At 43.7% G+C, this 17,377-nt stretch overlaps 1 protein-coding gene across 5 annotated transcripts in view; it reads left to right on the top strand.

The window, feature by feature from the left end:
* Positions 1–17,377, top strand: part of HMGXB4 (HMG-box containing 4) — a 31,018-nt gene that overhangs the window by 10,495 nt on the left and 3,146 nt on the right. For all 5 annotated transcript variants that reach the window (XM_074271521.1, XM_074271524.1, XM_074271523.1 and 2 more), the window contains 4 exons: positions 10,225–10,306; positions 11,366–11,430; positions 15,204–15,312; positions 15,527–15,696. In XM_074271521.1, the coding sequence (XP_074127622.1) occupies positions 10,225–10,306; positions 11,366–11,430; positions 15,204–15,312; positions 15,527–15,696 (426 nt within the window). The remainder of the gene's footprint in view (positions 1–10,224; positions 10,307–11,365; positions 11,431–15,203; positions 15,313–15,526; positions 15,697–17,377) is intronic.

The following is a 17,377-nucleotide window of genomic DNA, read 5'->3' on the forward strand; positions in this document are numbered from 1 at the left end:
CCAAATGAAAATGGCCAGAATTGCGAGAGTAATAACCAATCACATGAATGAAACTCGTTCTGGTCTTTCCTGAGGATTCCTAACAAGATGATGTTCTGAGATGGGTCTGGGGATTTTCTTGTTTTCTCTTTATATTAACTGTTTGAAATGCAAAATCACCTAGCTTTGATCTTCAGACAAAATGAGATTCCTGCCAAGTGACTCTTCTGTAGTCTATGATCGTACGGTTCCCAAACTTCATTACTTTGTCATTCTGCAGAAGTGGGGTCTAGCAGAAAGCTAAAGGCACAGTGACAAGGGAACTTTAATGGCTTCTTTACAGGAAAGCAGCTAATATGTCAGAGAAATTCCCTTCACCTCCATTTTCAAGTAGCGCTTGTGAGCAAAAGGCTGGTAAGAACATGGTGGCAGGGGTGGAATGCCATTCAGAACAAGGGGACTAGGGAGCAACTCAGGGTGAAGGAAGTCAAAGAGCCAGTGGAGATAGACTAGAGATGCTCTAAAAAGGGGATATCACCAAGGAGATGGGAAGAGCTAGACTTCAAAGTGATAGGAGTTTAGTACTGAAAACACTAAGAGAGAAAAGAAAATACATTAAGAAAACAAATCAAGGTAGAAAGGAACCATCAACATGGTTTTGTGCTTTTTATTCCAGGACTAACTGCATCAGCATAGATTTAGTGCCTCCTATTTGGCTTGGCCTGGCAATATAGATAAGTTGGTGATGGGGAGAGTTAATGAGGCAAGAAGTATTCAAGAAGATGGGGTTAAAGTGTCCAGTCTTGTCCCCTCCCTCATTTTAACCAAATATAGTTAGAATCTTGGGGAATGAAATCCTAGAATTGGAAGGAATCTCAAAGGTCAGCACATATGACCCCTCCCCAAATATAAACTTCTGTGGGCAGAACCCTGACACAGATAGTCAGCCCACTTGAGGGAGAAAAACCTTAGGTTGAGCTGAAATGGATTCTCAGTGACTTGGTCTTTCCAATCCCTTCTTCATCTGTCGAGTATCTCAGGTGGGCCAGATACAGAAGAGGGAGCAAATTGAGGTTCAGGTTTTGTCACTTGAACCCAGTTTTTTCTGCCTCTAATCCCAGGGTCATTCTGTGACTTTGGTGGTGCTAGACAGACTATCCAAGCCCTCTTGAACGAGATAACTACTTTATCTCCCTGAAATCTTTTTTTTCTAGACTAAGCATCCTCAGCTCTTTCAGGTAATATTATAAAATATGGCTTGTCATCTTCTCACCATCCTGGTCACTCTCCTCTCGATGACCTACTTCTTGATACTCACTGTCCCTCCTAAAATGTGGTACCTCTCGAAATCTGAATTGGGAGAAGTGTAGCATTTAGAGAGCCGGTGTGCTTTTATCGGGGAAAGAGTCAGAAGCTAGGCAGACCATGAACTGTGATGAGACATAACCTTCTGGAGTCTGGCCGGGGTGCCAACATCAGCAGTGCAATGCAAAGCTTGGCCTCCACAGGGCAATTGCAGGGAGTGGAAGTCACTATGACTTTACGATACAAGGCTCTTCATCTCAGAGGTTGAGGTCATGGGGGCAGAGGGGGCAAAGGGGAGGAGAACATGGGCCAAGTGCTTGATATTTCTAGGATAAGTAGTTGAAGAGGCTGACCCACCCATGGTGATGGGAAGAAAATGATCCTCATTCTTGCAGAGAAACAGAGAGGATAATAATTTCATATCCTGAAAGTAGCAAAGGAAATAGTGAGAATGTTGTGGAAGAAAACAGCAAGGGATATAATATATGTCATCAAGAAGAGCTGGTGTGGTTAGAGCAAGAAAGATAAGAATAGAGAAGTTATAGGTGAAAAATAAAGCTCAGAAGCATTTTCCCTACCACCCTGGAAAGGAGCTATTGTACTGGGCATATTGGAAGGAAACAGGAAGTTGCAGAACAGAGTATCTATGAGAAAGCAAATAAAAACAAGATTGTTAGAAGTTTCTTTGTGAAAGACAGAGGCAGAGATGAAGGACTGGGGAGAGGGTAAAAAAGTGCTGTCATAAAAAGAAAGGGAGAGGAAAGAGAGAGAAAGACAGAGAAACAGAGATAGAGAGAGAGAGATGGAGAGAGGAGCAGGCAGATATTATCTTGAGCATCAGGTATCAGAATGTAGAGTGATGAAGTTCTTATGAAATGTACATTTGGAAAATATGACAGTTCCAACCCCAGGGCTGGACTTGGCCAGATCTCCTGTGAATAAATAGCACAGCAGGAAACATTCTGGAAAAAAGAAAAATTATCCAAAAACAACTCAAGATTATTTCTCAGTCATCAGTAGAAGTGAAAATTTGGGGGAGTGGATTTGTTTGTCTTTGTTAGGAAATGGAGCAGGCAGGATATCCCCAGTTAAGGAACATTTTAAAACCATTTTAATCAGTAGCTTAACATTAATTTCTCAAAATTGTGTGACTTTTTAAAGACATTTCAAAAACAGTATCAGCATTCTTTATGTCTAGAGATAGTTAAGACTTGAGATAGATTTATACTCTCTGCTTACTGGTGAAACTGAGGCATGAGGCAGTACATTCACACAAGGCCCATTAAAAATGGGTTCTAGGTGCCTCTTCTCTTCTGGTCTTCCCTAAAAGCATTACTGCCTCAGATGATGGTGACTCCAAAATCTCAGGATGCCTAAAGTTCACTGAAATAACTATTTTGTCCCTTACATTTGTAAGTCATTTTGTGATCCTGGATTCATTAAACATTGGAGCTTTATTCGTTAAACACTAAGGTGCTATTGAAGGCTTTGTGGATAAAGAAGGTGAACTTGAGAGCTTTGTCATATATGTCACAGAGGCAGCCAGAAGGATGCTGTTAGTGCTCAGGGAACATGAAGACCTGAACTGCGACAGAAGAAGTAAAACCTGTGACCACGGTGCTTATGTGTGAGAGGTGAAGTGAGAAAAGCTGGTGAGGATGCTCCTAGTGAGGATGGTCCTGATGAGGATACTCCCGGCTTTAAGGATGATCCTGGTAAGGATGCTTCCAGTGAGGATGATTCTAATGAGGATGCTCCTGGTGAAGAATCCTGGTGTGAGGATGGTCCCAGTGAGGATGTTCCTGGTAAGGATGTTTCTGGTGAGGATGCTCCTAATGAGGATGGTCCTGATGAGGATGCTTCCAGTGAGGATGCTCCTGGTGAGGAATTCTGGTAAGCATGGTTCTAGTGAGGATGTTCTCAGTGAGGATGGTCCTGGTAAGGATGATCCTGATGAGGATGCTACTAATGAGGATGGTCCTAATAAGGATGCTCCCAGAAGGATGGTCCTAATGAGGATGCTCCTGGTGAGGATGGTCCTAGTGGGGATGGTCCTAGTGGGGATGGTCCTATGAGGATGCTCCCAGTGAGGAATCCTGATGTGAGGATGGTCCTAGTGAAGATGTCCTGGTAAGGATATTTCTGGTGAGGATGCTCCTAATGAGGATGGTCCTGATAAGGATGCTTCTAGTGAGGATGCTCCTGGTGAGGAATCCTGGTAAGCATGGTTCCAATGAGGATGTTCTCAGTGAGGATGGTCCTGGTAAGGATGATCCTGATGAGGATGCTACTAATGAGGATGGTCCTAATGAGGATGGTCCTAGTGAGGATAGAACCAGTAAGGATGGTCCTGGTTTATTGTGGATGGTCCTGGTGAGGATGCTCCTGATGAGAATACTCCCAGTAAGGATGGTCCTAGTGGGGATGGTCCTGATGAGGATGGTCCCAGTAAGGATGATCCCAATGAGGATGCTTCTAATGAGGATGGTCCCAATAAGCTTAGTCCTAGTGAGGATGGTCCCAATGAGGATGGTCCTGTGAAGATAGTCCCAGTGAGGATGGTCCTGATGAGGATGCTCCTGATGAGAATACTCCTGGTGAAGATGGTCCTAGTGAGGATACTTCCAGTGAAGATGGTCCTAGTGGGGATAGTCCTGATGAGGATGCTCCAGGTGAGGATGGTCCTTGTGGGGATGGTCCTGATGAGGATGCTCCCTGGTAAGGATACTCGCAGTGAAGATGGTCCTGATGAGAATGCTCCTGGTGAAGATGGTCCTAAGTGAGGATACTCCCAGTGAGGATGGTCCTAGTGGGGATGATCCCAATGAGGATGGTCCTAGTGAAGATAATCCTGATGAGGATGCTCCAGGTGAGAATGGTCCTAGGGAGGATAGTTCTGGTGAGGATGGTCCTGGTGAGAATGCTCCCAGTGAAGATGGTCCTAGTGGGGATAGTCCTGATGAGGATGCTCCAGGTGAGGATGGTCCCAGTAAGGATGATCCTAAATGAGGATGCTCCTAGTGAGGATAGTCCCAATAAGGATGGTCCTAGTGAGGATGGTCTCAATGAGAATGGTCCCAGTGAGGATGGTCCTGGTTTATTGAAGATGGTCCTGATGAGGATGCTCTTGGTGAAGATGGTCCTAGTGAGGATACTCCCAGTGAGGATGGTCCTTGTGGGGATGGTCCTAGTGAGGATATTCCCAGTAAGGATGGTCCTGGTTTATTAAGGATGGTCCTGATGAGGATGCTCCTGGTAAGGATACTCGCAGTGAAGATGGTCTTGATGAGAATGCTCCTGGTGAAGATGGTCCTAAGTGAGGATACTCCCAGTGAGGATGGTCCTAGTGGGGATGATCCCAATGAGGATGGTCCTAGTGAAGATAATCCTGATGAGGATGCTCCAGGTGAGAATGGTCCTAGGGAGGATAGTTCTGGTGAGGATGGTCCTGGTGAAAATGCTCCCAGTGAAGATGATTCTAATGAGGATGGGCCTGGTAAGGATGGTCTCAATGAGGATGCTCCCAATGAGGATGGGCCCAGTGAGGATGCTCCTAATGAAGATGGTTCTAATGAGGATACTCCTGGTGAGAATGCTCTGAGTGAGAATGTTCCCAGTGAGGATGCTCCTGGTGAAGATGTCTCTGGTGAGGATGCTCCCCGTGAAGACCTTCCTGGTCCTAGTGAGGACACTCCCAGTCTTGCTTCTAGCAACGTCTCTGGATCATCAAGAAAGGGATCAGGTCTAGTGGAGACTCAAATCTACAATGGATCGGTGAAGGATGTAAAGAGTCAGGAGAAGGGGAGAATGTAAAGAACAAAGGAGGATGGATCATGTTAAAAGATTTACTTCCAAAATAGCTTAAAATATTGACCATTTTGTGGTTTATAATGATTAGCGCTCATGACTATCCACACCTTGTCCATCTATTAGGAGGGATCCATGTTGTTGTTATTCTCATGTTACCACATACATGTCTGGAAGGCTGTTAGGGCTGGGAGAGACTTCAGAGGCCATTTTGACCAATACTTTTTACAGATGACCACACTGGGGCCCAGGGAGTTTAAGGTAGTAAGAAAGGCAAGATTTGAATCATCCTCCAACCCCAAAGCCATTGTTCTCCACTGTACCACAGACATGAATTAAGAAACTTCAATAATTCTTAGCTTGTTGGTGAGCCCACATCTTCTGCACCACCTCCACAACCCAGACTCGATTTGCCTTCCAGGGTCAGTCACTAGAGACATTACAGCTGCTGGGTGACTTGACCCTAGCTTAAGTGGGTGTGCATGTCTCACACAGACAAACCAAAGGGACTTCTTTTATATGAGGGCCAAGGTGTCCAATATTCCCTTGGGCTGGCCTTTGGGGCTTGGCCAGATTTTCTGCCAGGGATTAGAAGTTCTTTAATGAGCTACTTGCTTTCTGTTGCCTCCAATGCTTTTCTTCTTTTTAGGCTTTTCTCATTTTCCCCACATGAGCTTCACATGAATTGTGCCCTCTCTCAGCTTCTCACTCCAGCACTGGTATTGAGTTTAATATCCACTTTGTATTCAAGAGGTGCTGCAAAGGTGAAACAAACCAATTGTGCTTGGCAACAGATTGGCCACAGCGTGGCTCGTTCTGGATAATATTCTGAGAAGAAAAATTGGACAGAGTCTCCTTAGAAAAAGTTATAAGGGACTCCTGGCTGCTTGCCATAGGGGGATTAGACTCAGATGTTCCATCCAGGACACTTAAAATTAGTAGTTTTTTTTTTTTTTTTTTAATTTTAATAATTGAATTTTATTTAGATTAACTTTTATGTTAAAATATTATTAGCAATTTTTAGACTTAAGGAAAGTTTTAACTTAGGTAAAAGCTCAGAGACTAATAAAGTAGGAATAATGATTTCTGTTTATAGTCTGTAGTACCTAAGACAGTTTTCAACTATAAAGAGAGATCTTATAGGCTTTTTTTCCCTTGCCATTATTCTTAATTCTTGGTACTAGGGTTAAAAAACAACTACTGAAAAATATTGTCAGTGACGTGAAAAAATATATTTGTGTGTGTTATGTGTGTAATTATATTTATGTGTTCATTATTTATATATCTTGCATACTAAACCCTTATCCGAGAAATTTAATACAAATTTTTTTTCCCATTCACTACTTCTCTTCTTAGTCTAGGTGCATTAATGTTGTCTATGCAGAAGCTTTTCCATTTCATGTTATCAGAGTTCTCGCTTGTATCTTCTGTCACCATCCCTTATTTTGTTAAGAATCCATCTCCTACTCAGATCTGTAAGAGGTCTATGGTCTGTTTCTCTTCTCATTTTTTAAATGATGTGGTCTTTAATATTAAAGTCACATGTGCATTTAGGTTTTATTGCAGAATTCAGTGGAAGGTGTTCTAAGTCTCATTCCTGTTAGACTACACCTCTCTTACTTTCCTAGTACTTTGTATCACATGGGGAGATCTAGCCTTTATGTTTTTTGTTTCATCAAATACCCAGATAGCTCTGTTTCTGATTTTTCCCTTGTCTAATCTGTTATATTAATCTGCCTCTATTTTTTAATATAATATAGTTTGAAGTCTGGAAATTCTATACCCTCTTTATGCCTACATCTTTTCATAATTTTTCTTCATATTCTAAGTCTTTCATTTAATTTTTAAATATTTTCCCCCTGAGGCAATTGGGGTTAAGTGACTTGCCCAGGGTCACACAGCTAGGAAGTTTTAAGTATTTGAGACCAGATTTTTTTTTCTTTTTTTTTTTCTTTTTTTTATTATATATTTTTTATAATATTATCCCTTGTATTCATTTTTCCAAATTATCCCCCCTTCCCTCCATTCCCTCCCCCCGATGACAGGCAATCCCATACATTTTACATGTGTTACAATATAACCTAGATACAATATATGTGTGTAAATACCATTTTCTTGTTGCACAATAAGCATTAGATTCCGAAGGTACATGTAACCTGGGCAGACAGATATTAGTGCTAACAATTTACATTCACTTCCCAGTGTTTCTTCTCTGGGTGTAGCTACCTCTGTCCATCATTGATCAACTGGGAGTGAGTTGGCTCTTCTTTATGTTGAAGATTTCCACTTCCATCAGAATACATCCTCATATAGTATTGTTGTTGCAGTGTACAGTGATCTTCTGGAGACCAGATTTGAATTCAGGTTCTCCTGAATTCAGAGCTGGGACTGTTTCCATTGTACCACCTAGCTGCCCCTCCTTTGATAATTTTACTGGCATAAAATTAAATATTTAAATTAACTGATCACATTATCATTTTACATTCATGTTATATTGTCATGGCCAAGCCAAGAATAATGAATATTCCTCCAGCTATTTAAGATTTTGTGGTTTTTTGTCCCCTTTAAGAAATATTTTATAATGTACAGTCTTTTATGTACATTAGTAAATCTTTAATTTTCACCCTCTCAAAGTAGATTGGCTTTGTTACACAAGGGATAGTTCCTAGGATGGGGAGGGAGAAGGGATCTGTTTTGAAAAGAATGTGACAGGGGCAGCTAAGTGGCGCAGTGGATAGAGCACCAGCCTTGAATTCAGGAGGACCCAAGTTCAAATCTGGTCTCAGACACTTAACACTTCCTAGCTGTGTGACTCTGGGCAAGTCACTTAACCCCAGGCTCAGGGAGAAAAAAAAAAAAGAATGTGATATAGAAACAAAAAGTACTGATAAAAATGAGATGAAATTTGATAGAAAGTAGGTGGACTTTGGGGAAAGAATTAGGGTAGTCGGTACCAAATCTAAAACATACTAGAATAGTCAGTACTAAATATAAAAAGGATATGCTCAAACTGAAAAATGCCCTTTTCTTAGAGTCTGAAGAATAGTGCGCATCCATTAAATATTGAGATTTTCTTTCTCACGAAATTTTAACTTTCCATAGAGGCAATTCCTACATTGGAATTCCACTAACTCATGAGCAATATTAACATCACAGGAACGGATACATTCATGTTCTTGGCAGGGGACTAAAAGGCAACTGTCAATCGCATCGATATGTGCTAGTGATTTTTTAAAAAACTAGCCCATCATTTTGTGGTGACAACATCCATTTACTGATTTTTACAGAAAACTAAACCACTTCACTGACTTCACTGATGGTTCCTTGAATATCTCAATCATCAGACACTAATAGAATGATCTTTTTTTTCTAACATTTGAAACTTTCTACCAATGACAAAAAAAGTGTTTTCTTCTCTTGTACTCATGATAGCGGGGGATTTGGTGGGAAGTATATTGAAAGGGGAATCAATCATCCTGGATTAGGAAGGCTAAAAGTGAGATGGAAGTAATGATTGACTCCATAGGGTGGTCTCCTGAACAGAGCCCTGCCTTAAGATACTGGAGTCACCGCTCTGCTCCCCTGATGATATCCCTTCCCTTTCTGGGCTTCAATCTCCTAATACATGAAATGAGAAGCTTGGACTGGATGACCTCCTACTAAGTCTTGTATGGACGCATGATTCTTTCAGAAGAAAGAAGAAACCTAAGTTTCACTTAGGAATTTAAAAAGCAGGAACACATACAGATGGCTTTGGGTTGGTGTGTTTTTTCCCCCAAGTTATGAATAAACAAGAAGGTAAATCCCAATTCATTATTTGAAGTTTCTCATGTCGACTCAAACATTTATTAGCTGACTCTACGCAAGTCACTTAACTTAAGCCTGTCTGCCTCAGCTTCTTCATATGCCAAATGGGGATAGCTGCTACTTTCCAGGATTGTTGCGAGAATTCATTGAGAAAAGATTTATAAAACACTTGACAAACTTTAAAGTGCTATATAAATGCTAGCTAGCTATTATAGTGGTGGTGGTTTAGTTAAAGTAGCTTTGGGTAATGAAGAAAAAAAAACCCAGGATACACTATCATTTTGTTTCAATGAAACAATTGCAAAGCCTTAGATTTTAAGGTGAAAATTGTAAATTGATGTGATTCACTTTTACTTTACAAATACAATTAAATTATCATTTAGATACATTAGTTATATTAAGTGGCTTGTGTGGGGTCAGACAGTCTTCTATGTCAACATGAGAAACTTCAAACAACTTAATTTTTTTTTTTTTTTTGGCTGAGGCAATTGGGGTTAAGTGCAACAATTTAATCTTAAATGAAAAACAAACACACACCATTTTAAAATGAATACTATGTTTCAAAGCATAAAATTTCAAAGAAATCTGCTCTCCTTATTTGAAGAAATCTTCAAACTGGTACCTTTAATCCATCTCTGAGGTGCAAAAATATGTATTAACTAAACTATTTTTAAATTTTCAAATATATTTTATTTTCCAATTACATGTAAAGATATTTTTCAAAATTCATTTACGTGAGACTTTATATTCCAAATTTCTCTCTCTCCTTCCCTTACCTCTCCCCTCCCCAAGACAGCAAGTAATCCTGATATAGGTTAAATGTTCAGTTCTTTTAAATGTATTTCCATATTTGTCATGAGTAACAATATTTTTGAGAAAAGCCAGCTGGTTTTGTCTTTTGTACTTTCGGCCCTAAATCTACCTCATTCTAGTCAGTCAGTAAACATTTATTAAGTGCCTACGGTATGCTAGGCACTGTGCTAAAGACTTGCGATACAAAGAAAGGCAAATGACAGACTTCATCCTCAGCAAGCTTACAGTTTAAAGAGATTCTTTCCTACGCTTGGCAAACATTTATTTTGCTAGGTCGGCGGGGGGAAGGGGGGAAGATGTGCAAATGATATACAATCCCTAACTTCAAGGAAGTTGTAATCTATAACCAATTATGAAACATCTACTTCTGGGCTATCTGAAAACCCTAACTTAGAATCGTTTCCTTTGATGGAACAGCACACAAATTCTTTTTCTTTGTCCCCTTGGGTACCAGGTTTCTAAATCTGTGTCCTAATTATGTCTTGTCCTGTTCACTTTTCTCTCTGGGGCTAGCCAAAGAAGAAGAACATGTCTGCTTACCAGGTATTCTGTAAGGAGTATCGGGTCACCATCGTGGCGGAGCACCCAGGAATAGGTAAGGCTGCATCTCCCCTTTGACCTCAGGCCTTGCAAGGAGTCCCCCTGGGACAGACTGCCTCCTTGTGCCTTGTAGGGACTCCTGCATGAATGGGAAGAAGGCCAGATCTGTTTCCAGCTTCATTTCTGATGTTATTTAAGTAGGTCAGATTAGCATCTGAAATGTTAAATACCTGTTTTGCAAATAGAAGATGGTCCATTGTAGAAGTATTCAGTGAATATTGATGTTTTTGTGGGAGTGTATATATTGGACTTTGCTCCCCAAGAGGCTGCTGCAAACTTTCCATACTTGGGAGGACCTGGTCTGAACTTTGTTGTTTATGTGCTTGGTACCACAGCATCCGTGCTCTTACCTGTATCCCTGGGGTCTGGCTGTAGAGGTCAGAGTTTAACCCACTGCCGTAGATGTTCATTTTCTCTGTCCTTTCTAAGCAGCCGGTATAGTGCCATAAACCCCGTAGAAGTCAGGAGCCCTGACTTCTAGCCCTAGCTTTTCCCCTGACCTTCTCTGTGACCTTGGGGAAGCCCATCAAAGCTCTCTAAGCCCAGCTTCCTTCTCTGAAAACTGCCTGCCCCCCATTCCTCACAGGTGACTGAAAATCAGTTGAGAGCTGAGGGGAAAGCACTTTAGGATATGTGAAATGCCGTACTAAGATATGGTTAATGTGTGGCCCACTCTTCTTATATCCAGACGATCGCCTCTGAGACAGGGGGAGAGAAAAACTTCTTTGGTTCTGTTCTATCAGATACTTAGCCTATAGAGGACTAAAGAATTCCTTCTTTATTATGTGAAAGCATAAGTTGATAGGTTCTATTAGAAAGCATTTATTGAATGTGTTGAAGAGGGAGAACCTTTGGGAGCCGGACTGTTATGGATTTGGTTCTAGGTTCTCTCTGAGCTGGGCTGGAGGCCTGTGTGTTTCATCTGGACAGACCAACAGTGAATTCAAGTCTGACCTGCCTAAATGCTTATACACACTCGTCACCTATTTTTGTTCCTCTTTTAATGGAATCATTTCTCCATACTGAATATTTACCTTATTTTCTATTTTGCCAGATTTTGGGGAACTGAGCAAAAAATTGGCTGAAGTATGGAAACAACTGCCAGAAAAAGACAAACTGGTAAGTGTCCAAATAATCATTTAGGAGCTTCTTGTAGTTGGAATACTCCTCAAACCCTGGCTTCATTGGGGATATTTTGAGTCTCTCCTGGCCTCACCTCATAGATGCTCTTGAGCGGTGTGAGTCCAGAGGCCAAGGGAGAGCCAGACAGAACTTGCCACTCCTTGGCCTGGCCACCAGGAGCCCCAAAAAGCCACTGGAAGCATGACTACCTACCAGGACCAAGTCACCCTAGAGCCAGAGATCTTTGAATCTGACCTCCCCCCCCCCTTTTTTTTACAGGGAGGAAAGATATCTGGGGCAGAGGGCAAAGCAGGAGTTGCCTGGGGCCTTTAGCCAATAAATCTGAGGTTGGACTTGATCCCAGGGCTTCCCACATCCAGGTCCAGTGCCTTTTACTACATGCTGCCATACTGCCTTTCAGATTTTTTTTTTTAATAACTTGGTCTAGATCTTTCCTCTCCCAGCAAAGTCACACCTTTCTACACCTCTGCAGACTGGTGTCCAGAACCTTGTGGCACTGAGCCCTCAGGTGTGGGACTTCTAGCTGCTCTGGGTGTGTGGCCCTGGAGACAACGTTTGTCTCTTCAGCAGGGCAGTATACAGCCTTTCTGTGCCATCCCTCGAGGAGGGACCCGAGGCATTGTGGGCCTTCCTCTGACCCTAGCAAAGCTTTGCCCATGGATGCTCCTCTTGCCCTACCTGTTGTGGATACTCTTGTCATTGACCACATCCCCATGGTGGTTGTGAGATGTAGCCAGGCGCCCTCCCTGCCTTGAGAGTGTGATGGGAAAGTCAGCCTTTTTTCTGAGGAAGCTCTCCTCTCCAATCTGCCCTCCCTGCGTCCTCCCCTTGAGCCCAGTTCCCCCATGGTATATATCTCAAGGAGCCAATTTGAAGAAGAGAATGAGCAGAAACCTCCTTTGTGGGGTGCACTCAGCCTCCAAACAGAAGCAGAATCGGAAGGGATGCCCAGTCTAGGCCATGACAGCACAGATTCCACACCACCTAAAGCTACAGGACTCTCTCCTTACAACAGCCAAAGTGGGGAAAGCTTCTTGCAGATTATTATCCCCAAGTAAAGCTGAAGAAGCTGAGCCTCTGAGAAGGAGAATGTTCCCTGTCATGCGAATCCCAAGGCCAACCCCGACCTGGAAAGAAAACCCCTCTTCACCACTCCCAGAGGAGCCCACCACTGTTCACTAGTCACTTTTGGCCAACTCCATTGTTAGGCCATTTCTCCCTATGTCAAGCCTCAGTTTGCCTTTCTGCCGCCTCTGTGCCCTATACGATTCTCCTTCCGGGGCACTCCCAAAAATCTCCCCAAAGCCTCCTTTGTCCAGCTCCAGCAGATCCTCTAGGTTTTGCCCTCCAGCTCCCACCTCATTCCTGATGCCCAGGATGAGACTCTGACCGAAGACTTTGCATTTCTTTCCCCCTTCTAGGCCCCACCAAGGCCCACACTAGGGCAGCCTTCTGAAAGCAGAATCTCATAGTTTTAGGGTCACATGCACTGTGGATTTGGACCAGTCTCGATGTCCTCCAACACCCCCATTTCTTTTTCTTGCACACTCTCATCTCCCTATGTGTATTTCCCAAAGATGGATGCAAGAAAACATCATTCCTTTTTGACAAATGAGAGCATTGAAGCTTGTAGCAGGGCTTGTGACTTAGTGCAGGTGGTAGTGATGCAGCCACTCATGCTCTACATTGTTCCCAACCTATTAAGTAGATTTGACTCAGCAGGCCGGCCAGCCAGACTTTGTGAAATCCTAATCTTGGCATCCTACTTTTTGGTGATTCCCTTGGCCGGGCATCCCATCCATCCCTTTGTCAAGATCACTAATAAAACTGCAACCAGCCAGGGCCAAGGAGAGATCTCTGCAGTGTTACACCAGACACCCTTTCCTTGGTCTTCAGCAGCCTCTTAACTCTTTAGGTCCAACGAAATCAATTCCACATCAAATGAATTGTACTCTTCTTTAGCCCATATCTTATTCACAAAAATACAGTGAGCAGTTTTGTTCAGTACCTGGCTAAACACCAGGAACGCTTTGGTTATAGCACTGGACTAGCAACTAGCCTGTCCTAAAAGGAAATCAGATTATGTGTCATGACTTGTTCAGGATGAAACCGTGATGACTGTTAGTGACTTTGTGCTTCCCTTACTTTATTTGTTTTCCATGGACCTGTTTTAATATGGAGAGAAGGTACCTTACGGGCAAGCCTTGGGGCTATCTCAGGAGACTGTGGGAAGAACATAAGGAGAGTGGTCTCTCCCATTGGGAGTCAAGAGTAGGTGGTAGAAATCCTGGAGACTGAAATAGGGTCTGGCTCTGATGTTGAGCAGGGCCTAACGGAGCACATGAGAAATTAGCAGTCAGCTCCTCCCGGGCTCCCGGTGTTTACAATTCTTCCCCTAGAGTAGCATCCTCTAGAATTTTTCCAGGAACTAAAGTTAAGCCCAAGTTTCCAGGCATCATACTTTTCCCTTTAAAAAGTATCCATCTCAGGTCTTCCCTCTCCTTCTTGTTCTCCTTATTCAACAAATATTTCTCACAGCAGTTGAACATTTTCCCCTTGTGGTTTTCTCCATAACCTGTAATGTGGTTCTGCCAAGCCCGGGGCCATGACCTATAGAGAGTATGCCAGAGCACTCCTCAGTATCAGTCACTGCTTTCTTAAGCTGCCTGTTTTTAATGGTCTTGTATTTGGGCCCCAAAGCCAGGGCTGCCAGCAGAGCGATTCCAGAGGTCAGAGAGCATCATTTAAGAGAAGCGTGCTAGCTGCTTGAACAGGAGCAGAATCGTAGATTAGACCTGCATCAATCTGGGCAGCAGTGGGGCACCCACCTGATCCACTAGCAATGTGCTGTTGCACTGGGAGGGAGAAGTGATCACCCCATTTGTGCAAATGATGAAGCAACCTCTTCAAAGAAAGGCAGGCCACAAGTGTTGTTAGGGGTGAACAATTATAACCCAGGACCTCTCTCTTCAAAGTCAGATTCGTTTGTCTATTAAACATTCATTCAGCAGCCATTTATTACTAGCTACCGTGGTCATAATTCATATTTTTATGATGTTTTCAACTCTATAAGACATTTTCCCCACAATAATCAACTCTGTGAGGTGGGTAATAAATTATCATTATCATTGTTATTATTTCCACTTTACAGATCAATAAGCCCTGGCCCAGGAGAGAGCCCTGACTTGCTCAGGGGCCCCTGTTAATCAGCTTCCGGGGGAGACTGGCCCCAGGTCTCCTCCCTTCTCTCAGTCTTTCCCACGGACAGACCAGCAGCATCTGCTATAGCACAGCCCAGAGGAGAGACAGTGCTGGGGGGCAGCTAAATGAGGGTCACACGTTGAAGGACAATTAAGATTTTAGAAGGAGAAGGCCATTCCAGCCATGGGGAGTAGTGAAAACAGGGAATTTACTAATTCTGCTTTGTCTGCCTGATTCTGGAGCAGCTCCCTGCCACTGAAGCTGCTGCCTCCCAAACTCTCTGGGGAGAGAGACTCTGTTCATCAGAATGGATTAGCGATGGGCCCTGGCTCACCAAGTGCTCAGCCCCCATATAAGCTAAACGGCAGGCTTTCATTGTGACGATCCGTCTCACAAGTTCCCACCGCCCAGGTCCTCCTTTCTTTAGTAGACCTCATCACTGGGCCTCCAGCTTGGCCTCCTGGCTGAGCCCAGTGGGCCGTTCAGTTTGCCTCTTCCTTGTTGTTCCCCCGCCTGAACAACCTTCTCCACCCTTGCTGTCTCTGCAGGTCTGGAAACAGAAGGCCCAGTACCTCCAGCACAAACAGAATAAGGCCGAGGCCACCACAGTGAAGAGGAAAGCAGCCACCGGCTCTGAAGGGGCCATGAGAGTCAAAGGTGGGAGTGAAGGCGGTCTCCCAGTCTGGGAGGTGTCACATCCCCTCCCGTACACATGCAGGGGATTGGACTGGGTGACCCCCGAGGGCAGAGTGGGGGCCAGAAAGGCCTGGGCCCTGGGGAGGTGTGACTCGTAAAAGGCATAATGAGCCCATCGCTGTCTGGCGCTCAGTTCAGTAACCGTCATCTCCCTGTTTTCTTCCTTTGGCTTTAGCTTCTCCTACTGGAGTGATGTCACCTCATAAAAAGTCCCCTTCCAGCACGGTCGTGTTAACTTCCTCCCCAGCCAAAGTCCCTGAAACAGACCCCATTGATGTAGCTGCACACCTTCAACTCTTGGGAGAATCTCTGAGCCTTATCGGTCACCGGCTGCAAGAAACAGAGGTGAGTGGGGCCTTCCCTTCAGCCTGACCTCTGCACTTCTCACAAGTTACTCTTGACCTCCTAAAAATTATATCCACATCTATTATAATTGTCTTAATATTATATTTATCTTTGCAGTTATCTTTATTATATTATCATCATGTATTATTATTATATTGAATTATATTCCCTTTTTATCACTATCTTTATATTATAATTATCATTAATGACCTTCTCTGCCAGGTTAATCTTCTTAAAATACAGCTTTGATCAGACCCCCTCCCTGCCCTCAGACTTCGAGCGGCTCTCCTTTGTGCACCATATCCAAGGCCTTCCTCTTGCTGACCTCCTGAATGTGCCCTTAACCTCCTCCGCCTTCCCACCATCGTTGGCTTTATCCACAGCATTTCCTTCCCCATGAAGGCGGTTTCCAGGGCATTAGGGCATTTTGTTGGTGCCTCTCTTAGGATCCTCCAATTATAAGCATGTACATTCTACCTCAGCCCTGTGCCTGACTGTAAGTTCAGAGGCCAGGGACTGCCCTTCCTCCTTGGGCCTCCCCGGTACCCACCAGAGAGCGCGTGCTTGATAAGCGTGCGCACATGTGAGGACGTGGTCCCGGGGACTCTGGGGATAATTAGCATTGGCTTCCTGCCTATCAGACTCTTCATTAGGCTGGCTATTTTTTAAACCTGAGCATCAAGAAGACCCATTGATGTTCAGCCAGGGGCAGCGAGGGCTAGGAGAAAGGTGACTGCACTAGGAGTTGGGGGACTAGGTGTGAATCCTGGAGGTGATCCGGGGATCCTCTGGGGCTGCCACCGGCAAGCCCAGCACACCAGATGTGCCCTTCTGCTGGTTGCTCTCAAATCCTTAACATTTCCTGCAGAGTTTTCTTCTGCCTTTGTCAAAGCAAAGGTCAATTTAGAGTGATTGTTCACAGCCTAGGGGCCCAAACCACTTGGTTACCAAAGATGTCCATTCTCCTCTGACCTTGGAAAGTTAGATTTTTCCTAAATTCCTGATTTATACTTCCTAAAAAGCTTGAATTGGGACTGTCAATCATTGGAGAGAATTTGTGATGTAAGCAATGTTATTTGCTTCATGCTATCCTAAGGACCTTCTTCCTGAGAATAGGTAATCGACCCAGGCCTCCGCTTGCTACCTCTAAATCATACCTGGCTCTAGACATGCTTGGGAAGTGCTTGTCCTCTGATGTGAGGGAACCCACAAAGTAACTTGGGGGTTTCCTATCTTCATTACTCCCTGTATCTTCTCACCAGATCCACTCTTTGGCTGACTCTGCATTCGAGCCTTCTGATGAATCCGCAGATGACTTGAGCAATTTTATCAGTCCTTAATCCGTTTCCATTTTTCAGCCAGGAAATCCCCCTAGGTCTATAGAAGGTGCTGAACTTTATTCAGCAGACGAATTCGCGGGTTGACTTTAGAAAGACAGAAGGATTATTTTTCTCCTGAGTCCCAAGGAAGTTAGATGGATTTTCCATGGGCCCTATGATGCCAGTGACCTTTCCATATCCTGGTGAGGTTGCCCCAGCATTTGCTCTTCCCTCAAAGCTAGCCAAGTCCTCTCCCCAGGGAAACAATGGGAGGTAAAAAGTGTGTCGTGTAAGGCAGGTGGATGTTAAAGGTCCCTTGGGACCCTCTACTCCATTGGTGGCACAGCATTAGATCTGTTTCT

This window comes from Sminthopsis crassicaudata, chromosome 5, assembly GCF_048593235.1.
Source record: "Sminthopsis crassicaudata isolate SCR6 chromosome 5, ASM4859323v1, whole genome shotgun sequence".
Taxonomy (NCBI): Eukaryota; Metazoa; Chordata; class Mammalia; order Dasyuromorphia; family Dasyuridae; genus Sminthopsis; species Sminthopsis crassicaudata.